Here is a 25582-nt window from a genome sequence, read left to right as displayed (position 1 = left end):
ATGAAGGAGAATTATGAGGCCCTGATCTTCATAAGTAAGGACTGCATTATCTTCATGTTTTTCTGTCATTTTAGTTAAAACTCCCCAATTAAAAACCATCGTATTTTACCTGTTGATCTTTTAATGCACTTATTTCAGAGAACATTCATAGATCTCGTTGCCCAGCATTAGATATGGTGGAACGGATTTCTTTGAATAACCAATATAAATCAAGCAAAATAAAACATGGAAAAGAAAATAAGATAATACCTTTTTTATTGGACATAACTTAATACATTTCTTGATTAGCTTTCGAAGGTTGCCCTTCTTCCTCAGATCGGAAATAAGCAAATGTGGTAGCGGATAGTATATATGAGAGAAACATCAAAGCATTACTTTGACAGTCCGACAGAGTGGGAGGGTGGGGGTATGCAGGGGGACATCAAAGCATTTCATTGATATTCTAACAGGATGGTGTTGGCAGGTGAGAGGAGGGTAATAAACAGAGAAATAAACAGAGAAATACAGCTTTATGTTTTATAATGAGTGTTTTATAATGAGTTAGAAAACCCAGATCCTTATTAAGTCCTGTTTGTTGGGTGTCAAAATATTCAATCATTCTTATTTCAAAGGTCTTACGTTCCTGTATTGTTTTAAAATTACCTTTCAGTATTCTTACTGTGAAATCACTGGTGCCGTGTTCTGGTCTTGTAAAGTGTTGGCCCACAGGGGTGGGGGCTTGACTGGCACCGGCTATTTTCATGTGATGTCTGTGCAGATTGAATCTTGTCTTAAGCATCTGGCCTGTTTCTCCAATATAGCATCCTTCGTTACATTTTTTACACTGAATGATATATACCACATTGGAAGATGAGCATGTAAAATAGTCCTTTCCATATCATCAAGCTGATCAATCCATAGACTGGTGGGTTGTGTCCATCTACCAGCAGGTGGAGATAGAGAGCAAACTTTTGCCTCCCTATATGTGGTCATGTGCTGCCAGAAACTCCTCAGTATGTTCTCTATCTCAGCAGGTGGTGGTCACACACAGCAGCAGCTCTGGCTAGGCCTCCAAGCCTAATTTTTAGGTTTTGTTGAGTGCCTGGGGTTGAGGGCTCTTTTGAGCAAGTGCAAACCTGGTGGTGCCAGGTCCCTCCTTTTCTCCCCCCTCCCGCTGGCTCCGTTAAAAAAAAAAAAAAAAAATTTTTAATCGTCCTTAAAGGCGTTTATTTCGACGTTTATTTAAACGTTCATTGCAGCTACTCACTGGGACACCAGTTCGTTACAGCTCGGAGCGGACAGCAGGTAATTTTTACCTTTTTATAGCGGGCAGGGGGTTCCCCGATTCTTCTCCTCGTGGCATATGGCGTCGGAGGGCGAGGGCGCAAAGGGTCGCTCCCCGGATCGCTTGAGCGCTTCTAGAGGGGATGCGGGGGTCTTACAGCCTGATTCGCCCTTGTTGGGTGACAGTTTCGTGACCGATGAATGTCCCGGTCCTTCCTCCGGCGTGGCGGTTTTTCCCGCCATAAACGCCCATCCCCCGCTCCTCGCCTCTGCCATCTTGGCCGGCCACGCGGCTCGGACGGCTTCTTCGTGGGCCGCCCTTGAGGTTGGAGACATTAATGCCATGAACGCCCTTAATTTGGGCGACGGCACAAAAGCGTCTAAAGTTAAGCGCCGTTCTTCCCGCGCGGCTCCTTCGCGGAGTGTCGCGCCGGACGCCATTTTGGATGCGCAGCATGTCTCTCCCCCGCTCTTGCGAGCGCCGGTTGAGGGTGCGTCTAGGGCTGTTGCCCAGGCTGCGGAAGTGCACAGTCTGGGGGGTTTCTCCCCCGAGTTTGTTTTGCTGCTGCATCAGGCTTTCCTCATGCAAAACGCTGCCCCTGCTCCCTCGTCTGGTAAAGAGGTTGAGGTTCCCAGAGGTAAACGCCCTCGGGTTGATTCCCAGGCCTTGGAGGACTTTGTCTCCTCCGATGTAGATGAGGGCAGCGTGTCTGAGGTCTCCCAATGGTCCTTTGCGGATTCCTTGGAGGAGACGGATCCCCGCTCGGATGGAGCGGATGACCCCTCTGCAGCGCGGCTTTTTAGCCCAGAGGATTTGCCCAACCTGTTGTTACAGGCCATGGACACTTTGAAGATTTCCTCTCCGGAGAACGTCTCTCCCTCAGCCCCTGTTGGCTCTGCCATTATGCTGGGAACGAAGCGCCCGCCTAGAACCTTCCACGTGCATGATGCCATGCACACCTTAATTTCGGCTCAATGGGATGTCCCGGAAGCGAGCCTTAAAGTGGCTAGGGCTATGTCCCGCCTCTATCCTTTGGCTGTGAGTGAACGTGAGGCCTATCTGTGGCCTACCGTGGATTCTTTAATCACTGCGGTGACTAAGAAAACGGCGTTGCCGGTGGAAGGTGGCACGGCCCTAAAGGACGCCCAAGACAGAAGATTGGAGGCGACCTTAAGGTCGTCCTTTGAGGCGGCTGCTTTAAGTTTGCAGGCCTCAGTTTGCGGCTCCTATGTGGCCAGGGCGTGCCTGACTATGGTGCAGCGGGCTTCCCCCTCGGATCATTCCTTGAGGGCTGATTGGCCGGCCCTGGAATCGGGCTTAGCCTATTTGGCAGACTTGCTGTATGATGTCTTGAGGGCCTCAGCTAAAGGCATGACTCAGACAATCTCTGCGCGGCGGTGGCTTTGGCTGAAACATTGGTCTGCTGACCACGCCTCTAAATCCCGCCTGGCTAGATTGCCTTTTAAAGGCAAGCTGCTCTTTGGGGTCGAGCTGGACAAAATCGTGACCGATCTCGGCACGTCTAAGGGCAAGAAATTACCAGAGGTCAGGGCTCAGGCTAGTACTCGTCCCGGTAACTCCAGAGGACGGTTGCAGGAAGCCCGTCGGTACCGCCCGGGCAAGTCGGGTTCCTCTGCCCCCTCTTCCTTCAAGAGGAATTTCTCCCCCAAGCAGCATTCCTTTCGCAGAGACCGCCGTCCCGGAGGTGCTCCCTCCGGTCCTCCCCCAGGGTCTCGTACCCAATGACGGGGTCTTGGTCCACGCCCCAGTGCAGATTGGAGGACGGCTGTCCTCGTTTCTGGGCGAGTGGACCACAATAACTTCAGACGCGTGGGTGCTGGAAGTCATCAGAGACGGCTACAAACTAGAGTTCTGCCGACCCTTAAAAGACGGGTTTGTACTCTCTCCCTGCAAGTCTCCGGTCAAAGCTGTGGCAGTGCAGCAGACCTTGGACAATCTGATCCGCCTGGGCGCGGTCGTTCCGGTGCCAGAAAGTCAGCTTGGCAAGGGACGTTACTCCATTTACTTTGTGGTACCAAAGAAAGGAGGTTCTGTCCGGCCTATCCTCGACCTCAAAGGGGTCAATCGGGCCTTGAAAGTGCGGCACTTTCGCATGGAGACTCTCCGCTCTGTTATAGCGGCAGTGAAGGCAGGAGAGTTCCTGGCATCCTTGGACATCAAGGAAGCGTACCTGCATATTCCCATCTGGCCTCCTCATCAACGCTTTCTGCGTTTTGCAGTCCTGGGACGACACTTCCAGTTCAGAGCCCTCCCTTTCGGGTTGGCTACTGCTCCGCGGACATTTTCCAAAGTAATGGTGGTCATCGCGGCCTTCCTACGAAAGGAAGGGGTACAAGTCCATCCTTATCTGGACGACTGGTTGATCCGAGCCCCCTCTTATGCAGAGTGCGGCAAAGCTGTGGACCGGGTAGTTGCTCTTTTGAGCTCCCTGGGATGGATCATCAACTGGGAGAAGAGCCAGCTGCGCCCGACTCAGTCCCTGGAGTACCTGGGAGTTCGATTCGACACCCAAGTGGGCAGAGTGTTCCTGCCAGACAATCGGATTGTCAAACTTCAGGCTCAGGTGGACCAGTTCCTAGTAGCCTCTCCCCTTCGGGCTTGGGACTATGTGCAGCTGTTGGCTCTATGACGGCCACGATGGAAGTTGTGCCCTGGGCCAGGGCTCATATGAGACCACTTCAACTCTCTTTGCTGCAGCGCTGGACTCCGATGTCGGAGGATTATGCTGTGCGTCTTCCCTTGGACCCAGCAGTGCGCAAGGCGCTGAGCTGGTGGATGCAGACAGATAAGTTGTCTGCGGGAATGCCTCTGGTGACCCCAGAGTGGATTGTCGTCACGACGGACGCCTCGTTGTCGGGCTGGGGAGCCCACTGCTTGGGAAGGACAGCGCAGGGGCTCTGGTCTCCTGCAGAGGCAAAGTGGTCTATCAACCTCCTGGAACTCAGAGCCATTCGGTTGGCGCTTTTGGAGTTCATCCCGGTACTGGTGTTGAAGCCTGTACGGGTCCTGTCGGACAATGCCACGGCTGTGGCCTATGTCAACCGCCAGGGAGGTACCAAGAGCGCCCCTCTAGCCAAGGAGGCTATGAATCTTTGCCAGTGGGCGGAAGCGAACCTGGAGCAGCTTTCAGCGGCCCACATTGCCGGAGTCATGAATGTCAAGGCGGACTTTCTCAGTCGCCATACCTTGGAGCCCGGAGAGTGGCAGCTATCTGCTCAGGCGTTCTTGGACATCACGAAGCGCTGGGGCCAGCCGAGCCTAGATCTGATGGCGTCATCGGCCAATTGCCAAGTGCCGTGCTTTTTCAGCAGAGGACGGGACTCTCGATCCCTGGGAGTAGATGCTCTTCTCCAACAGTGGCCGACACAAGAGCTTCTCTATGTGTTCCCGCCCTGGCCCATGTTGGGCAGGGTGCTAGACCGGGTGGCAAAGCATCCCGGCAGGGTAATCCTGGTGGGTCCGGATTGGCCCAGGCGTCCCTGGTATGCGGACTTGATCAGGCTCTCAGTCGACGATCCTCTGCGGCTGCCAGTGGAGCAGGGCCTGTTACATCAGGGTCCCGTGGTGATGGAGGATCCCTCCCCCTTTGGTCTTACGGCCTGGCTATTGAGCGGCAGCGTCTGAGGAAGAAGGGCTTCTCAGACAAGGTCATCGCCACTATGCTGAGAGCGAGGAAGCGCTCTACTTCTACTGCTTACGCCAGGGTTTGGCGTATCTTTGCAGCGTGGTGTGAAGCAGGCTCACTTTCTCCCTTCACTGCTCCAATTTCTTCAGTGTTGGCGTTCCTGCAAGAAGGTCTGGAGAAAGGCCTGTCGCTCAGTTCCCTTAAAGTCCAGGTAGCGGCTCTGGCTTGCTTCAGGGGCCGCCTGAAGGGTGCTTCCCTGGCTTCGCAGCCAGATGTGGTGCGCTTTCTCAAGGGAGTTAATCACCTGCGCCCTCCTCTGCACTTAGTGGTGCCTGCGTGGAATCTCAACCTGGTACTAAGAGCATTGCAGAAGCCGCCTTTTGAACCCTTGTCGAGGGCATCTCTGAAAGACCTGACGTTGAAAGCAGTCTTTTTGGTGGCTATCACTTCAGCCAGAAGAGTTTCCGAGCTCCAGGCGCTCTCATGTCGAGAGCCTTTTCTGCAGTTCACTGAGGCAGGAGTGACTATTCGCACAGTGCCTTCCTTCCTGCCCAAGATTGTTTCTCGCTTCCATGTGAATCAGCAGCTCTGTCTCCCTTCCTTTCGTAGGGAGGACTACCCAGAGGAGTACTCTGCTCTTAAATATCTGGATGTGAGACGAGTCATCATCAGATACTTGGAAGTGACCAATGATTTCTGGAAATCGGATCATCTGTTTGTCCTGTTTGCAGGTCCTCGTAAGGGTCTGCAGGCTGCTAAGCCTACAGTGGCAAGATGGGTCAAGGAAGCCATTGCAGCGGCTTATGTGGCCGCGGGGAAGGTGCCGCCTATCCAGCTGAAGGCTCACTCCACGAGAGCTCAGGCGGCCTCGATGGCAGAGGCCGGATCCGTCTCCTTGGAAGAGATATGCAAGGCGGCAACTTGGGCTTCGGCTCATACATTCTCCAAGCATTACCGTTTGACTGTGGCTGCACGGGCGGAGGCCCGGTTTGGAGCTTCAGTGTTGAGGTCAGGGATTTCAATGTCCCGCCCTGGGTGAGTACTGCTTCGGTACATCCCACCAGTCTATGGATTAATCAGCTTGATGATATGGAAGGTAAAATTATGTATAATCATACCTGATAATTTTCTTTCCATTAATCATAGCTGATCAATCCATAGCCCCTCCCAGATATCTGTACTGTTTTTATTCTGGTTGCATTTCAGGTTCAAGTTTAGTCTTCAGTTACTTCAGAAAGACTTCGTGTTCAAGTTTTTTCACTTGGATTCTTCAAGAGTTAGGACGAGTTTGTGTTACAGTGAGCTGCTGCATTCCTCTCCCCTCCGTTTTACGGGGCTGGATTGAGACTTAAAATTCTGCCGGCACTCCCTCCCGCTTCGTGCGGCTGTAGGGCAGCTTTGTACCCCTCCCGCTTCGGCGGTGTTAGGATCAGTCAGCTCCTCCCGCGGTTGCGGTTGCAGGATAAGCCAGATCCCCCCGCATCGGCGGGTGTGGTGTCCCTCCCCCGCTCCGCGGGGATGAGCTGGACGGATTCCCCTCCCCCACTTGTGTGGGGATGAGCTGGGTTAATTCCCCTCCCCCGTTTCGGCGGTGGTGAGCTGGGCAGAGTGTCCCTTCGTGGGTGTAATTCTCTAAGTGCTGAGTCCTGCGGATGGAGCTTTGATATCGACATACTGAGGAGTTTCCGGCAGCACATGACCACATATAGGGAGGCAAAAGTTTGCTCTCTATCTCCACCTGCTGGTAGATGGACACAACCCACCAGTCTATGGATTGATCAGCTATGATTAATGGAAAGAAAATTATCAGGTATGATTATACATAATTTTACCTTGTGTAATCTGTGTGCTCTTCCTTCATCCCAGATATAATTATGTATGCTTGGCTGGAGCAACGAAGGAACAAGCCACCCTTTGTAAAGGCAGGGCTAAGGAAACTGAGGCTGCCTTAAATGGGTCATTGCCTCTCCGGGCATCTGGACGGGTTTCCCGCCGCTGACCCTAGAAAGCTTGGGTCACGCAGTCGCTTAAGGGAACCTGGTGCCCTGATGGAGAAGACAACCTCTCATATAGAATACATTTCTCCCATATCAGGCTTTTCCCTTCTGGTCTCTAACCCAAGAGACATGCTTTAGCTGTCTTGTATACCTTCAACCCCCTCCCCCACCCCTGTAATCTCTCTATATAAAAGGCAACACCAACGTTCTATGAAGCCTCCAGCCGGAAGTGTGAAGGGGGCGAGATATCCGGTTTCCCCATGAGTGTCTGCCCCGCCCTCTCTGTAACACAGTCAGTGAAGGAAAACAGCAGAGTACGAAATCAAATCGCTCGCTCTGTAACAGTGAAGGACTGAGGGGGGAGGGGAGTGAGGCCAGAGGGCAGGGACACATACATTCCCACATGCACACAGAAGAAAACCTTGCTAGCCCCCGTTTCATTTGCATCAGAAACGGGGCTTTTTTACTAGTAATGTTATAATTTGTAGATTAAAACTCTGAGCTTTGGAACAGTCCCACCAAATATGCTTCATAGATCCTTTTTGCCACATATATAAATTCAATTGAAAGTACTGTTTAGTCTAAGTATGTATTTTCAGCCTGAATTCCTCTTGGGAATGGGGACATGGACATGAGGAAGCTAATGCTTGCCCCGGGATTGGTAGCATGGAATGGTACTACTAAGTGGGTTTCTATCAGTTCAAAGAGACTGTCCTTAACAAGGAAAGCCAGCTAATGTTCCTCATAAGCAATCATAAATAAAACAGGGAACAAAAGATCTTTTAGTGCTGAGAAAAAGGAACCAGGGGCATCAGATTTATATCAGTTGCCAGGCTGTTAGGTCTCCTATAGCGTTCAGCTATTCCGAACCCTTGAGCTTACTGCATAACATCAATCACTTGCCACCCTGGACCAAAAACCTCCAAGAAACTGCTATCCATACTTTATTGAAAACATTAGAGATTCATATTAAGAGGAAAACTTTTATATATAAAAAATTATATAAATTGGGTTTCTGCCAGGTACTTATGACCTGGATTGACTGCTGCTGGCAGTAGGATACTGGGTCAGGACCATCGCTCTGACCCAATGTGGCTATTCTTATGTTCTTGGAGCAAGGCTCAGCTGGATTTCCAGCTTGATTGTTTAAACGCAGCTCCCGCTTGGCGGAAGTTCTTTCTCTTCTTTGACTGTTGCTCCGTCTCGGTTGCCTAGGAGGGCGGTCTTTGTGACTCAGTTAGCATCTGAGGACCGAGGGTGGCTCTTGAGGCATGGGGCTTTATCTTCTGGTATGTGTAGTCCCTCTGGGCCAGGAGAGTGCAGCACCAGGGCTGTGTGTCCACTAGTTGTGTTCTTTCTGTTGGCCTGCTGGCGGCACCTCTTTCTGGGGATATGCCCCAGGGTCTGTGTATTTGGCTGGGGGAGTACAGCTCCGTCGCTGACTTTGGAGCAAACTCCATCGCCGCATGTTGAGCACAGATCTGTCGCCCCATGTATAGCACAGTTCCATCGTGGCATGTTGAGCTCAGCTCCATCCCCGCATGTTGAACACAACTCCATCGCCGCTTGTGGAGCGCAGCTCAATTGCCGCATGTTGAGCGCAGCTCCATCACCGCATGTTGGGCGCAGTTCCATCATCCTATGTTGAGAGCAGCTCCGTTGCCACATGGTGAGAGCAGCTCCGTCGCTGCAGGGTGAGTGCAGCTCCGTCACCGCATGCTGAGCGCAGCCCCGTCGCCGCAGGGTATGCGCTGCTCTGTCGTCGCATAGGCGGTGCAACTCCTTTGCCGCTTGAGCAGCTCTGCTCCGTCGTCGCATAGGCAGCACTGCTCCATCGCCACATGTGCAGCGCAGCTCCATCGCTACATCTGGAACACAGACCTTCGCAGTGTATCGCACAGAGCTCCAGCTCGACATTGGGCACAGCTCCATCGCCATATGTTGAGCACAGCTCCATCGCTGCATGTGCAGCACAGCTCAGCGCAGCTCCATCGCTGCATCGGGAGCGCAGATCCATCGCGGTGTGTTGCGCAGAGCTCCAGCTAGACATTGAGCACAGCTACTTCGCTGTATGTTGAGCGCGGGGACTTCAACGTATGTTGAGCGCGGCGACATCTGTGTATGCTGCATCTTCGGCACAGTTCCTTCGCTGTATTTGGCCTCAGCTTCTTCGCTGTATGTTGAGTACAGTGCCATCTCTGTAGGGTGAGCACCTCCTTCGCTACAGGTTGTACGCTGCTTCTCCGCGGCATGTTGGGCACAGCTTCCTTCTTCCATGCAGTTCCGCCGTTTTATGTTGGGCTCAGTTCCATCGCGGCATTCTGGACACAGTTTCTCAGGTCCAGGTTCGCTTTAGCTCCTTCGTTGGCTGTTGTGTCTTGCACATTTATGTGCTTTCCGGCATTGGGGGGCATCTTTTCCTTTTTTTTGCTGAGTTTCGCCTTTCATCAGGCCTTCTGGAGTATGTCTTTCATTTAGGCTGATGTTGGTGAGTCGTCTTGTGGTGGTCTCTGATCCGACCTCTGTCTTTGGGGTTGGGGCGAGTATGTTTTGGACCTTGGTCTATTTGGTATGCCTCCCTACACTTGGGACTGCTTTTGTACATCCCACTCGTCTCTGGATTGATCTGTGGGACGCTATGGAAGGAAAAATTAGTTATTACCTGATCATTTTCTTTCCATTAGTCCCAACAGATCAATCCAGCAGCCCGCCCTTTACTATAGTTTGCATGAATTCCTTTGTTTTATCATTTCCCTTGTTATCAGGGGGCATGGCTCTCGAGGTTCTCTCTTTGTTTCGCAGGGACCGCTGGGAGCTAACGGTAAACTACAAAGGATGGAGTACTTTCACGAGTGCAATCCCCAATTAGGGGGTTTCCCTCCTGCGGTTGCGGTAGAGGAAGAGCCTACAACGGTTCTCTGGAGGCAGGAGTGGAAGTTAATATTGGATTGATTTTCTTCCTCAGCCGCTTTGGTATCGACAATACTGAGACTAGGCTGGCTGCATAGGTCTACATATACCAAGACTCTGAAGTTCTCTCTATCTCCACCTGCTGGTAGGGGGACATAACCCATTCGTCTCTGGATTGATCTGTTGGGACTCATGGAAAGAAAATTATCAGGTAATAACTAATTTTTCCTTGACCGGCAGACAAACCCCAATGACAATCTTAGGAGAGCATATAAGCGTCCTCGAAAAGAAATGTTTTAAGATCCGAATTGAGCTTTGATAAAGAGGTCTGTAACTTGAGATGAAGGGTTAAAGCATTCCATAGGGTGGGGCCGGCGACAAAAACTGGAGAGACGCATGATATCGTACCTGATTTGCCGAAATAAAGTATGACCAGGAGGTGTTGTTGCGATGAACGAAGAGCACGAGACATGGAGTAAGGGATCAAGAGATGTGCCAGGAAGAGAAGGGAACCAGAATTCTTAATTTTAGAAACTAGAAGAAGAATTTTGTAGGTGATTCTGTGTGTGATTGGCAGCCAGTGTGCACCTTTGAGAACAGGGGTGACAATCAAATTTTTTCGAACCTGTGATCAGTTTATTAGAGGTATTTTGAATTGCTTGAATACGGTGTAAATCTTTTTTGTATAATGAGTTACAGTAATCTAATGGGGAAAGGACAAGAGATTGGACCTGCCTCAGAACTTCCTGTACAGAGAGACGCTTCAGGCTGGGTGAGAAGCAGCACTGTTTTCACTGCAGCGGTGAGGAGCCCACAGAGGAGAGTGGGGCTGCTGGAGTGCCATGCCAGGAGATGTAAGAAGAGGTTCCAGCTGAAAGGCGCTCATGGAAAAAAAAGAAGACAGAGAGAAAGATGCGGACCACGGTGGGGGGGGGGGGGGGGGGGGTGGGACTGGGAGAAAGAGGAAGCAGGAAAAAACTATGTGGACCACGGTGGGGGTGGGGCCGTGGGAGAAAGAAGAAGCAGAAACAAGAAGACAGAGAAAAATGTGGAGCATGGGGTGGGGGGAGGCATGGGAGAAAGAGGAATCGGAGAGAGATGCGGGGAGGGGATGTTAGAGGGACAGATGCTGAAAATAGAGGATGGGAGGGGAGGAAAGAGAAGGGAAACAATGGTGATCATGGACGGAAGGAAGGGGGTTGATGGTGCCTATGTAGGGGAAGGGAGGGGAGGAGATGGTGCCTATGGAGTGGAAGGGAGGGGATGGGAAGGGAAAGGAGGATATAGTGCCCATGGAGAGAAGGGAAGGGAGATGGTGCCTATGGAGGGGAGAAGAGGGAAGGGAAGGGAGATGGTGCCCATGGAGGGGAGGGAAAGGAGATGTTGCCCATTTGGATCGTCCAGTTAAAACCTTTAATTGATATACAGCCCTACTGTGTCTGTTACTACGTTACTACTTGGTTTAGTACCGTTGAACATCGGCAGCTGGCACAGTCAGTGCGATTTAACTGGGCAGAAACCTCTTCTTCCTCGTTAAATTGTTTTGGATATCGGGGCCATAGTGCATATTATCGGGCCCAGTAATAGCCATTTGACCAAAACAGGGACAGTGCTCATGCAGTTCTGTTCTCATTCAGAGAGGGCATCGTCCCATGAGTTTCACCATTGCGTTGTGCTAGAAAACATTCTAGGTCCGTGGTTCAGTGAACAGTTTACTAGTAATGTGGCATGTGACTTCTACATGTACCAGGGCTGAGAGCTTATATCTGGCATCCAGTGCCAGGTATGGGCTCAAAAGGTTTTCTGTTTGTCCACGGTGGCTTTAGCAAAGTGTGGAGTAAATATAACTCAGCACATCCTTTCCTCAAATATTGTGTGCAGTTCTGTTCACTTCATCTCAAAAAAGATATAGCAGAATTAGAAAAGGTACAGAGAAGGGCGATTGTGATGAAACGCCTAGCCACCTGCCTGGGGTTACCCCGCAGCCACTTAGAGGGTCTGTCCCTAGCACAGCTCAGGTCCGCCTGCACCTGCTGCTTGTGCTCTGCACTAGCACCCTCCTCCCACCGACTTGGTCACAACTGCCTTTGGACAAATCTCCTGCTCTCAAATTATCCCCAGTGATTTCTAGTTTACTGGAGGCCACACTCCCAGTGGTCCCACAGTTACCAGAAAGCACTCACAGACCCAACACACAAACCATCAGGATTTTTATCAGTCCAGATGAAGATGCTATAAACTGAAAATTGTTTATTGTCTTAAAAATGCAATCAACAGAACAATAACAGGTAACTGAAATATAGATCAAATTTAACACTAACTAAACATTCCATATCATCAAGCTGATCAATCCATAGACTGGTGGGTTGTGTCCATCTACCAGCAGGTGGAGATAGAGAGCAAACTTTTGCCTCCCTATATGTGGTCATGTGCTGCCGGAAACTCCTCAGTATGTTCTCTATCTCAGCAGGTGGTGGTCACACACAGCAGCAGCTCTGGCTAGGCCTCCAAGCCTAATTTTTAGGTTTTGTTGAGTGCCTGGGGTTGAGGGCTCTTTTGAGCAAGTGCAAACCTGGTGGTGCCAGGTCCCTCCTTTTCTCCCCCCTCCCGCTGGCTCCGTTAAAAAAAAAAAAAAAAAAAAAATTTTAAACGTCTTTAAAGGCGTTTATTTCGACGTTTATTTAAGCGTCTATTGCAGCTACTCACTGGGACACCAGGTCGTTACAACTCGGAGCGGACAGCAGGTAATTTTACCTTTTTATAGCGGGCGGGGGTTCCCCGATTCTTCTCCTCGTGGCGCATGGCGTCGGAGGGCGAGGGCGCAAAGGGTCGCTCCCCGGGTCGCTTGAGCGCTTCTAGAGGGGATGCGGGGGTCTTAAAGCCTGATTCGCCCTTGTTGGGTGGCAGTTTCGTGGCCGATGAATGTCCCGGTCCTTCCTCCGGCGTGGCGGTTTTTCCCGCCATAAACGCCCATCCCCCGCTCCTCGCCTCCGCCATTTTGGCCGGCCACGCGGCTCGGACGGCTTCTTCTTGGGCCGCCCTTGAGGTTGGAGACATTAATGCCATGAACGCCCTTAATTTGGGCGACGGCACAGAAGCGGCTAAAGTTAAGAGCCGTTCTTCCCGCGCGGCTCCTTCGCGGAGTTTCGCGCCGGACGCCATTTTGGATGCGCAGCAGGCCTCTCCCCCGCTGTTGCGAGCGCCGGTTGAGAGTGCGCCTAGGGCTGTTGCCCAGGCTGCGGAAGTGCACAGTCTGGGGGGTTTCTCCCCCGAGTTTGTTTTGCTGCTGCATCAGGCCTTCCTCATGCACAACGCTGCCCCCGCTCCCTCGTCTGGTAAAGAGGTTGAGGTTCCCAGAGGTAAACGCCCTCGGGTTGATTCCCAGGCCTTGGAGGAATTTGTCTCCTCCGATGTAGATGAGGGCAGCGTGTCTGAGGTCTCCCAACGGTCCTTTGCGGATTCCTTGGAGGAGACGGATCCCCGCTCGGATGGAGCGGATGACCCCTCTGCAGCGCGGCTTTTTCGCCCAGAGGATTTGCCCAACCTGTTGTTACAGGCCATGGACACTTTGAAGATTTCCTCTCCGGAGGACGTCTCTCCCTCAGCCCCTGTTGGCTCTGCCATTATGCTGGGGACGAAGCGCCCGCCTAGAACCTTCCACGTGCATGATGCCATGCACACCTTAATTTCGGCTCAATGGGATGTCCCAGAAGCGAGCCTTAAAGTGGCTAGGGCTATGTCCCGCCTCTATCCTTTGGCTGTGAGTGAACGTGAGGCCTATCTGTGGCCTACCGTGGATTCTTTAATCACTGCGGTGACTAAGAAAACGGCATTGCCGGTGGAAGGTGGCACGGCCCTAAAGGACGCCCAAGACAGGAGATTGGAGGCGGCCTTAAGGTCGTCCTTTGAGGCGGCTGCTTTAAGTTTGCAGGCCTCAGTTTGCGGCTCCTATGTGGCCAGGGCGTGCCTGACTATGGTGCAGCGGGCTTCCCCCTCGGATCATTCCTTGAGGGATGATTGGCCAGCCCTGGAATCGGGCTTAGCCTATGTGGCAGACTTGCTGTATGATGTCTTGAGAGCCTCAGCTAAAGGCATGGCTCAGACAGTCTCTGCGCGGCGGTGGCTTTGGCTGAAACATTGGTCTGCTGACCACGCCTCTAAATCCCGCCTGGCTAGGTTGCCTTTTAAAGGCAAGCTGCTCTTTGGGGTCGAGCTGGACAAAATCGTGACCGATCTCGGCACATCTAAGGGCAAGAAGTTACCAGAGGTCAGGGCTCGGGCTAGTGCTCGTCCCGGTACCTCCAGAGGACGGTTTCAGGAAGCCCGTCGGTACCGCCCGGGCAGGTCGGGTTCTTCTGCCCCCTCTTCCTTTAAGAGGCATTTCTCCCCCAAGCAGCGTTCCTTTCGCAGAGACCGCCGTCCCGGAGGTGCTCCCTCCGGTCCTCCCCCAGGGTCTCGTACCCAATGACGGGGTCTTGGTCCACGCCCCAGTGCAGATTGGAGGACGACTGTCCTCGTTTCTGGGCGAGTGGACCACAATAACTTCAGACGCTTGGGTGCTGGAAGTCATCAGAGACGGCTACAAGCTAGAGTTCTGCCGACCCTTAAGAGACGGGTTTGTACTCTCTCCCTGCAAGTCTCCGGTCAAAGCTGTGGCAGTGCAGCAGACTTTGGACAATCTGATCCGCCTGGGTGCGGTCGTTCCGGTGCCAGAAAGTCAGCTTGGCAAGGGGCGTTACTCCATTTACTTTGTGGTACCAAAGAAAGGAGGTTCTGTCCGGCCTATCCTCGACCTCAAAGGGGTCAATCGGGCCTTGAAAGTGCGGCACTTTCGCATGGAGACTCTCCGCTCTGTTATAGCGGCAGTGAAGGCAGGGGAGTACCTGGCTTCCTTGGACATCAAGGAAGCGTACCTGCATATTCCCATCTGGCCTCCTCATCAACGCTTTCTGCGTTTTGCAGTCCTGGGCCGACACTTCCAGTTCAGAGCCCTCCCGTTCGGGTTGGCTACTGCTCCGCGGACCTTTTCCAAAGTAATGGTGGTCATAGCGGCCTTCCTGCGAAAGGAAGGAGTACAAGTCCATCCTTATCTGGACGACTGGTTGATCCGAGCCCCCTCTTATGCAGAGTGCGGCAAAGCTGTGGACCGGGTAGTTGCTCTTTTGAGCTCCCTGGGATGGATCATCAACTGGGAGAAGAGCCAGCTGCGCCCGACTCAGTCCCTGGAGTATCTGGGAGTTCGATTCGACACCCAAGTGGGCAGAGTGTTCCTGCCAGACAATCGGATTGTCAAACTTCAGGCTCAGGTGGACCAGTTCCTGGTAGCCTCTCCTCTTCGGGCTTGGGACTATGTGCAGCTGTTGGGCTCTATGACGGCCACGATGGAAGTAGTGCCCTGGGCCAGGGCTCATATGAGACCACTACAACACTCTCTGCTGCAGCGCTGGACTCCGATGTCGGAGGATTATGCGGTGCGTCTTCCCTTGGATCCAGCAGTGCGCAAGGCGCTGAGCTGGTGGATGCAGGCAGACAAGTTGTCTGCAGGAATGCCTCTGGTGACCCCAGAGTGGATTGTCGTCACGACGGACGCCTCATTGTCGGGCTGGGGAGCCCACTGCTTGGGAAGGACAGCGCAGGGGCTCTGGTCTCCTGCAGAGGCGAAGTGGTCTATCAACCTCCTGGAACTCAGAGCCATTCGGTTGGCGCTTTTGGAGTTCATCCCGGTACTGGTGCTGAAGCCTGTACGGGTACTGTCGGACAATGCCACGGCTGTGGCCTATGTCAACCGCCAGGGAGGTACCAAGAGCGCCCCTCTAGCCAAGGAGGCTATGAGTCTATGGGAACAGCTGTCAGCGGCCCACATTGCCGGAGTCATGAATGTCAAGGCGGACTTTCTCAGTCGCCATACCTTGGAGCCCGGAGAGTGGCAGCTATCTGCTCAGGCGTTCTTGGACATCACGAAGCGCTGGGGCCAGCCGAGCCTAGATCTGATGGCGTCATCGGCCAATTGCCAAGTGCCGCGCTTCTTCAGCAGAGGACGGGACCCTCGATCCCTGGGAGTAGATGCTCTTCTCCAACAATGGCCGACACAAGAGCTTCTCTATGTGTTCCCACCCTGGCCCATGTTGGGCAGGGTCCTAGACCGGGTGGCAAGACATCCCGGCAGGATAATCCTGGTGGGTCCGGATTGGCCCAGACGTCCCTGGTATGCGGACTTGATCAGGCTCTCAATCGACGATCCTCTGCGGCTGCCAGTGGAGCAGGGCCTGTTACATCAGGGTCCCGTGGTGATGGAGGATCCCTCCCCCTTTGGTCTTACGGCCTGGCTATTGAGCGGCAGCGTCTGAGGAAGAAGGGCTTCTCAGACAAGGTCATCGCCACTATGCTGAGAGCGAGGAAACGCTCTACTTCTACTGCTTACGCCAGGGTTTGGCGTATCTTTGCAGCGTGGTGTGAAGCAGGCTCACTTTCTCCCTTCACTGCTCCAATTTCTTCAGTGTTGGCGTTCCTGCAAGAAGGTCTGGACAAAGGCCTGTCGCTCAGTTCCCTTAAGGTCCAGGTAGCGGCTCTGGCTTGCTTCAGGGGCCGCCTGAAGGGTGCTTCCCTGGCTTCCCAGCCAGATGTGGTGCGCTTTCTCAAGGGAGTTAATCACCTGCGCCCTCCTCTGCACTCAGTGGTGCCTGCGTGGAATCTCAACCTGGTGCTAAGAGCATTGCAGAAGCCGCCGTTTGAACCCTTGTCGAGGGCATCTCTGAAAGACCTGACGTTGAAAGCAGTCTTTTTGGTGGCTATCACTTCAGCCAGAAGAGTTTCCGAGCTCCAGGCGCTCTCATGTCGAGAGCCTTTTCTGCAGTTCACTGAGGCAGGAGTGACTATTCGCACAGTGCCTTCCTTTCTGCCCAAGATTGTTTCTCGCTTCCATGTGAATCAGCAGCTCTGTCTCCCTTCCTTTCGTAGGGAGGACTACCCAGAGGAGTACTCTGCTCTTAAATATCTGGATGTGAGACGAGTCATCATCAGATACTTGGAAGTGACCAATGATTTCCGGAAATCGGATCATCTGTTTGTCCTGTTTGCAGGTCCTCGTAGGGGTCTGCAGGCTGCTAAGCCTACAGTGGCAAGATGGGTCAAGGAAGCCATTGCAGCGGCTTATGTGGCCGCAGGGAAGGTGCCGCCTATCCAGCTGAAGGCTCACTCCACAAGAGCTCAGGCGGCCTCGATGGCAGAGGCCGGTTCCGTCTCCTTGGAAGAGATATGCAAGGCGGCAACTTGGGCTTCGGCCCATACATTCTCCAAGCATTACCGCTTGACTGTGGCTGCTCGGGCGGAGGCCCGGTTTGGAGCTTCAGTGTTGCGGTCAGGGATTTCTATGTCCCGCCCTGGGTGAGTACTGCTTCGGTACATCCCACCAGTCTATGGATTGATCAGCTTGATGATATGGAAGGTAAAATTATGTATAATCATACCTGATAATTTTCTTTCCATTAATCATAGCTGATCAATCCATAGCCCCTCCCAGATATCTGTATTGTTTTATTCTGGTTGCATTTCAGGTTCAAGTTTACTCTTCAGTTACTTCAGAAAGACTTCGTGTTCAAGTTTTTTCACTTGGATTCTTCAAGAGTTAAGACGAGTTTGTGTTACAGTGAGCTGCTGCATTCCTCTCCCCTCCGTTTTACGGGGCTGGATTGAGACTTATAATTCTGCCGGCACTCCCTCCCGCTTCGTGCGGCTGTAGGGCAGTTTTGTACCCCTCCCGCTTCGGCGGTGTTCGGGTCAGTCAGCTCCTCCCGCGGTTGCGGTTGCAGGATAAGCCAGATCCCCCCGCATCGGCGGGTGTGGTGTCCCTCCCCCGCTCCGCGGGGATGAGCTGGACGGATTCCCCTCCCCCACTTGTGTGGGGATGAGCTGGGTTAATTCCCCTCCCCCGTTTCGGCGGTGGTGAGCTGGGCAGAGTGTCCCTTCGTGGGTGTAATTCTCTAAGTGCTGAGTCCTGCGGATGGAGCTTTGATATCGACATACTGAGGAGTTTCCGGCAGCACATGACCACATATAGGGAGGCAAAAGTTTGCTCTCTATCTCCACCTGCTGGTAGATGGACACAACCCACCAGTCTATGGATTGATCAGCTATGATTAATGGAAAGAAAATTATCAGGTATGATTATACATAATTTTACCTTTGTTTACTTTCTGAAAAGTACCTGGGAAGATCAGGAAATATGCTGTTCACAGATTATCAAATATAACTGATCACAGGGCCTCAGCAAAGATCTTGCTCTCTTTTCTTCCTGGCTAAGACTGGGGAAAAAGCCAGTAAATTTCAAATGAAAATCAGCTCCTGGGCCAATCAGAGCTCAGTCAACAAGTTTTAAAAGTATATTGCTCATAGTACAGCATGTGGCCGACGTGCTGGAAGGATCCGCACGATATGACACCGGCTATAAGTTAAGTGCAAACCGGTGTCTTGTTGGATTCTCATAGTTTGAGTGAAATATAAAGATACTAGTAACGAAGGCCCGTTTCAAATCGCAATGAAACGGGCGCTAGCAAGGCTCCCCTCCGTCCCTTTGTGTCGCCGTGTGTCGCTGGCCCCCCTGCAGCCTCCGTGCGATACAACGTTGGAGCTGAGAATGTGCTCCGCCCTCAACGTCATAACGTTTGACGCGAGGGCGGGGCCCACAGACTGTGATTTTGTGTGGCTTCAGAGCTTCGAACTTATGAACCTGGCTTCAGTGACGTCAGTGCAAATAGAACGTTGAGGGCGAGTTTTATATATATAGATAAAAAAATATTAATGATTACAGAAACTTTTTAAAAAATAATTTAAAAAATAGAAGAATAACATCGATATTAGAAAGAGAGGTTTTTCTATGCCTATGATGAAGAAGTCCAGCCCCTAATAACATAAATTTGTTGGGAGCTTCTTGAGGCATTTTCCTCTCTTCAACATAGACATTATCATGCTTTTCATAGATCCCCTTAAGATTTTTCGTTACTATTTTCATAGTACAGCTTTACCATAAAACATGCACCACCTGCTTGCCACTAGAAGAAATACACTCCAGGAATTAATTAAGGCAGTTTTACAGACTTAAAACACACTGTTCTGTCACAGCGATGAAAATGATAAAGGGGATAGGATGACTTCCGTATGAGGGAAGGCTAAAGCAGCTAGGGCTCCTCAGCTTGGAGAAAAAAAACGGCTGAGGGGAGGTAGGTTAGAGGTCTATAAAAATTAATGAATGGAGTGGAACAGGTACACATGAATCACAGGTTTACTCTTTCCCAAAATACTAGGACTAGGGGGCACTCAATGAAGTTACTTTCAAGTTCAAATAAATGCTGTCCTTAAAGCCTCTTTCTTTGTTCTCCATCATATTTACCGTATTTTTCGGACTATAAGACGCACTTTTTTCCCCCAAAATTTGGGAGGAAAATGGGGGGTGCGTCTTATAGTCCGAAGGTAGAGATTTCCCTCCCTCCCTCCCTCCGAGTTCGGGATCGCCCTCCCTCCCGGCCCTGTCACCACTCACGCGATCTTCCCTGGTGGTCTAGTGACATCGGGGCAGGAAAGTGCCCTGCTCTCCGGCCTCCTGTATGCTGCCTGACGGTCTCGGTGAGATTCAAAATGGCCGCCGAGAATTGAAGTCTCGGCGGCCATTTTGAATCTCGCCGAGACCGTCAGGCAGCATACAGGAGGACGGAGAGCAGCGCGCTGGGCAGGAAAGAGGGGGCTCTTTCCTGCCCCGATGTCACTAGACCACCAGGGAAGATCGCGTCACGTGAGTAGGGAGAAGTGGTGACAGGGCCGGGGGGAGGGCGATCCCGAACTCGGAGGGAGGGATTCGGACAAGACGCACCGGAGCACCTAGGTTTTAGAGGAGGGAAAAAGGAAAAAAAAATTTTTCCTATTTCCCTCCTCTAAAACCTAGGTGCGTCTTATGGTCCGGTGCGTCTTATAGTCCGAAAAATACGGTATGCCGTCCGCCCCTTCTTCTCACTTTCTGCCATTTGTTCTCTCCTTCTTTGACTAGTGATCACACATCTTGACTACTGTAATTCCTTGTATACTGGCCTACCCCTTTCTTCTCTTAAATGCTTAGAACTGGTTCAGACTACTGCAGTCCGCTTCCTACACCACTTTAAACCATTTGATCACGTCACTCCACTAATCTGGCAGGAACACTGGTTACCCCTCTGCTCATATTCATTTTTCCCTCAGTATCAGACTATTTGTCCCATCTCTTTGTCCTCTCTACTGTCTCCTGTCCGCTTCACAACTCCACTGCTGGCTTCGCCCTCCATCTGTCATTCGCCTTGACACTACCTGTGCTACAGCCATCAGCTATTCAGGAATTCATTACCTGCTTACCTCTGGTTGGAATCCTCCTATCTTAAGTTAAAAAAAGCAGCCCTAAAAACCCACCTCTTCAATCTTGCCTGCTCAACGTGTAATTAAACTCTGGAATTCACTGCCAGAGAACGTGATAAAAGCAGTTAGCAGGGTTTAAAAAATGTTTAGACAAGATCCTTCCCCCCCCCCCCCCCCCCCCCAAAGTCTATAAGCCATTATTAATATGGACTTGGGAAAACTCAACTGCTTATTTCTGGACTAAGCTACATACAATCTATTTTACTCTTTTGGGATCTTGCCAGGTATTTTTTGACCTGGATTGGCCACTGATGGAAACAGGATACTGGGCTTGAATGGACCTTTGTTCTGTCCTGGTATGGCAATTCCTGTGTTGTTGTGTTCTTAATATTGTACCAGAGCTAACCTTCATCAGGATATTCATCACTAGAAAGGACGTAGGACATGAGGCCTTGGATAATGGCAACGAAAGAACCCTAGGGGTGCACTTTGTTTCGAATGGTCACAAGAACAAGGTCTAAAGAATTTCTGGGATACTGGATCAGATCTCTCACCCTCCTTATGGTATGCCCCAAATTATCATATTATTAAGGAGGTTCATGTTGCTCAGGTCCTCCAGGGTTTTGCTGCGCAGAGTTGCCATAATCAGTTGACCAAAGAGCCCTCAGACATCCTTCTCCAAGGCACATATTCATGATTTAAGCTCATCAACAGTAGAGAGGTGTGGTAGCCGTGTTAGTCCACTCTTAAAGGTTATCAATAGAAATCAAACAAAATAAAACATGGAAAAGAAAATAAGATGATACCTTTTTTATTGGACATAACTTAATTTTTTATTTATTTTTATTACATTTGTACCCCGCGCTTTTCCCACTCATGGCAGGCTCAATGCTCAATATCTCTCCTTCCAAATGAGATATCGCACATTCCAGTCACCCAGCTTTGGACTATTTCTACCTGTTCAACTTCCTTCCCCTCCCCCTGCAATACAACTACCTCTCTTCAGATCTCCACCTCCCACAACCTCCAGATTAAGAAGTCTCTGTATCCTGAACATCTATCTGTGAGTAAATTATCTGTGATTTATTCAATAAAAGAGACTTCATAAAATAATAGAGACTTCAGGTGATTGCTGTGCCAGGGTTATGCTCCATGATATTGGGGCTTCTTATTACCAAGCTCCAAGAGTCATGACATTTCTTGATTAGCTTTCGAAGGTTGCCCTTCTTCGTCAGATCGGAAATAAGCAAATGTGGTAGCAGATAGTGTATATAAGAGAAACATCAAAGCATTACTTTGACAGTCTGACAGAGTGGGAGGGTGGGGGTATGCATGGGGACATCAAAGCATTTCATTGATATTCTAACAGGATGGGTTTGGGTAGTTGAGGGGAGGGTGATAAACAGAGAAATACAACTTTATGGTTTATAATGGGCTCCAGATCCTTATTAAGTCCTGTCTGTTGGGTGTCAAAATATTCAATCATTCTGACTTCAAAGGTCTTACGTTCTTGTATTGCTCATCAACAAAAATCTTTCCCATGTATAAGCCCACTAGAGAGTTGCACGGGGACAGAAATCTTACCAATCCCCGCCCGTCCCCGCTGGAATCTTACCCATCCCCACCTGTCCCTGCTGAAATCTTACCCATCCCCACCCATCCCCGCAAAAATGTATCCCATCCCAACCCATCCCCACCCGTCCCCGCAAGAATTTAACCCATCCCCACCCATCCCCGTAAGAATTTAATGGTACATAAAAGAAAATTCCAGTCTGCTCCCTCAGTCTCTCTCTGGATTTGAGCCACAGCACTGTAGGCAAGGAAGGAATGGAAGTTGGAGCACTCTGGTGCGCACATGTAAGACTTGTCTCTGATTCACTTGCACTGTGTGCTGATAGGTCGCCACATGCACGCGCCAGTAGGTCAGGTGACATCTGATTCTCGTGCCTGTGTCAGAGCTGAGGTCTGTGCACCAGCCTGGTAGCAAAGAGGATTAATAGTAACACAGTAAGTGACAGCAAATAGACCTGAACGGTCCATCCACTCTGCCAATAGTCACACTCATGATCAATTCATCATTAAATCAACGAGTGTGATATTATATCTTGATTATGGTCTTTCTTTTGTGTTTCTGGAACAAAGACCACAGAAGTCTATCTGGCCCTATCCTTATGTTCCAACTACTGGAGTTGTCGTTGAAGCCCACTCCAGTCTATTCGTCTTCTCATTTGTGGGACACAGACCGTAAACCTCTGTCCAGCACTGTCCTCATGTTCCAGCCACTGAAGTTGCTGTCTAAGCCCTTTCCAGCCCATCCTAAACCAGATTGCCATGTATGAGCCAAAGACCATACAAGTCTGCCAGGTATCAGCCCTAGTTCATCACAGCCAGAGTCGCCATCTAAGCGTCACTTGACACATCCACAAACATGCAGCCATTTAAGGTTAGGTTTTATACAACTTCCATTTTCTAATTAGAGATCCTCTGTGTTCATCCCACGCCTTTTTGAATTCCGCCATCATTTGTGACTCTACCACCTCCTTAATGGAAGACTTTCCACATTTGTGCTGTTAAAGCAAGGAAGAAGAAGAGGAGAAGACAAGAAGACAGCACTCAAAAAAATTGGTATTTGGTAGATGAGAGGCTGGTGCAGGTGCAGCTTACACTTCTACGAGAAGACCACAGAACTGCTTCCATCCCCGCGGGAACCCCGCAGGAACTGCCTCCGTCCCCGCGGGAATCCCATGGGTTCTGCGGGATTCTCGCGAACCCCGTTCCCTTGCAACTCTCTAAAGCCCACCGTCCCCCTTCACTGGACAATAGAAATAAAACCCATCCCTAATGTTTGAATGTCAAAGTTACTCATTGACAAACTCACTCGCTAGATCTGGTTTCCTCACAGTTTAATGTGACCTCTTTGGCTAAGATCAAAGACAGTATTTCAGGGTGGATTTGTGTTGTTATGTTCTCTGTCCTTTGGAAAAGGCTTTGGAAATGTTTGTTGTGTTTTTATCCTTTGTCTCATGAACTTTGTAAGAGGTTGATCAGGTTTTCATATTCATACTCACCCTGGACAAACTTAAGTACATAAGTATTGCTACACTGGGAGAGACCAAAGGCCCATCAAGCCCAGCATCCTGTTTCCAACAGTGGCCAATCCAGGTCACAAATACCTGGCAAGATCCCGAAAAAGTTCAATACATTTTACGCTGATTTTCCCCAAGTCAATTTAATAATGGTCTATGGACTTTTCCTTTAGGAAGCCGTCCAGACCCTTTTAAAACCCCACTAAGCTAACCGCCTTTACCACATTCTCTGGCAACGAATTCAAGAGTTTAATTACATGTTGAGTGAAGAAACTTTTTCTCCGATTCGTATTAAATTTACTACTTTGTAGCTTCATTGCTTGAGTTTTCAAGGGTGAGATTTAAGTGACCGATTTATGTTCAAATTAAAATGGAAAAAAACAGTGTGGCACAGAACACAGACAGCAGGAAGTAGAAGAGAATAAGACTGAGTGGGGGTTGGAAAAGAGCTAGCAGTGGTGTAGCCAAGGGTAGGCTGGGGTGGGCCCAGGCCCACCCACTTTAGGTTCAGGCCCACCAAGTAGCAGCACTCCTATAATGTGGCTGGCAGGGACCCCAAGCCCCACCAGCCAAAAACTCCCAACAGCTGTTTGCTGCCAGTGAAAATCTGCTATTTAAAAGGTATACGGGGGAGAGGGGATGTTTGAAAGACCATATGGCATGCAGGCGAGAGAGGGAGAAACCAAATCACTTGTAGGACAAGGCGGAGTTCTGCCCACCCACCTTGGGTCCAGGCCCACCCAAACTTGGGTGTCTGGCTACGCCCCTGAGAGCTAGACTGAGAGACAGGTCGGTGCTGGAGGGTGGTCTTTATGGACAGATCAGTGGGTTACTTTGTAAATCTGGTAGTGTCAGAGTCTTGATAGGTAATGCTTAATTAATGTCTCTCTTTATATCCAGCAGAAAATGCAGAGAAACAGGACAAAGTGAAAGAGGAAAATAGGAAACAACATCCTTTAAAATGGAAGCTGCGCTCAAGACATGTCGGTGTTTCCCAACAAACAGGGACGAGAGAAACAAGGAGACCTGAAAGATCAAATAGGAAGCCAAGAGGCCCTGCAGGACACTCACTTGAAGAAGCCACTAAATGTGAGAGAAGTGATAAGGAACTGACAAATACCCCTGAGCACCCAAAAAATAACAAAGATCCTAGGCCTTGTGCCCTTCACCGAGGAAATGGGAGACGGAAGAAATCTCTTTTGTGTGATACCTGTGGAAAACGTTTTTGTAATAAACCCGGTTTACTACTGCACCAAAGAATCCACAAAAGAAAAAATACCTTGGGCCGCAGAAGAAAAAAAACCTTGGCATGCTCGAAATGTGGAAAATGTTTCACACAGATACGATACCTAAATAGACATGAGAAAATTCACACATTAAAGAAAACCTTTCTGTGCTCAGAATGTGGAAAATCTTTCACACACAAAATTTACCTAACGAGACACCAGTTAACTCACACAGCAGAGAGTCCTTTTTCATGTAGTGAGTGTGGGAAAGGTTTCAATCGTAGGGATACCCTAGTTATACATCACAGGTCCCACACAGGGGAGAGACCATTTAAATGCACTGAATGTGAGAAAAGTTTCAAGGTTAAGTTTACCCTAAAAATGCACATGAGATTCCACGTTGGTGAGAGACCGTTTCATTGTTCTGAATGTGGAAAAAGCTTTGACCGCAAGGATTCTTTATTAAAACACCAGAGAATTCACACGGGTGAGAAACCTTTTAAATGTACAGAATGTGGTAAGAGGTTCAGTCGAAGATATCTCTTAGACTTGCATGTGGCAAACCACAAAGAAACACTAAAGTCAAAGACTGGAAATCAGTAAACGGCACTCAAAGGTCACTGCCTAAAAAAAATCGGTGCTTAATGTTATTCTGTAATGAGCAGTCAACAATCAGTACCCGTTTTGCTGGAATATCACCTTAGGACCCATTCTGAAGAGAAACTATTCAAATGTACTGAGTGTAACAAAAGATTTAGTGTAAAACACTAATATATGACCCATTCTAAAGAGAAACCATTGAACCGTACTGAGTGTAACAAAAGATTTATTGTAAAAGCAACACTGGACTATCCTATTACCTTAGAATGGGTCCTAAAGAAAAAAACATTCTGAGTATAACAAAAGGTTTGGTATAAAAGCACACCTGGAATATCAGGACTCATCCTGAAGAAAAAAACATTTAAATGTACTCAGTGTAACAGAAGATTTGTTTTAAAAGCAGAGCTGGAATACCACCTTAGGACCCATACCAGAAAGAAACCACTCAAATGTATTGAGTGTATCAAAAGATTTGGTGT

At 50.1% G+C, this 25582-nt stretch overlaps 1 protein-coding gene across 1 annotated transcript; it reads left to right on the top strand.

Moving 5' to 3' along the window:
* LOC115469340 (gastrula zinc finger protein XlCGF62.1-like) lies at positions 1-25582 on the top strand. Its single transcript, XM_030202297.1, has 2 exons — positions 1-34; positions 24178-25582. Exons 1-2 carry the CDS (start codon positions 1-3, stop codon positions 25104-25106), a joined length of 963 nt encoding a protein of 320 aa, XP_030058157.1. The 3' UTR covers positions 25107-25582.

The sequence above is a fragment of the Microcaecilia unicolor genome, chromosome 1 (assembly GCF_901765095.1).
Source record: "Microcaecilia unicolor chromosome 1, aMicUni1.1, whole genome shotgun sequence".
NCBI lineage: Eukaryota > Metazoa > Chordata > Amphibia > Gymnophiona > Siphonopidae > Microcaecilia > Microcaecilia unicolor.
Note: the sequence above shows the minus strand (reverse complement) of the source record. Positions and strands in the feature narration are given on the sequence as shown.

Excerpts from the sequence above, each read along its gene's own strand:
- LOC115469340 (XM_030202297.1), top strand. The coding sequence starts at position 1 with ATGAAGGAGAATTATGAGGCCCTGATCTTCATAA. Across the intron at positions 35-24,177 it reads TGAGGCCCTGATCTTCATAA|CAGAAAATGCAGAGAAACAG; the intron begins GTAAGGACTGCA and ends CTTTATATCCAG.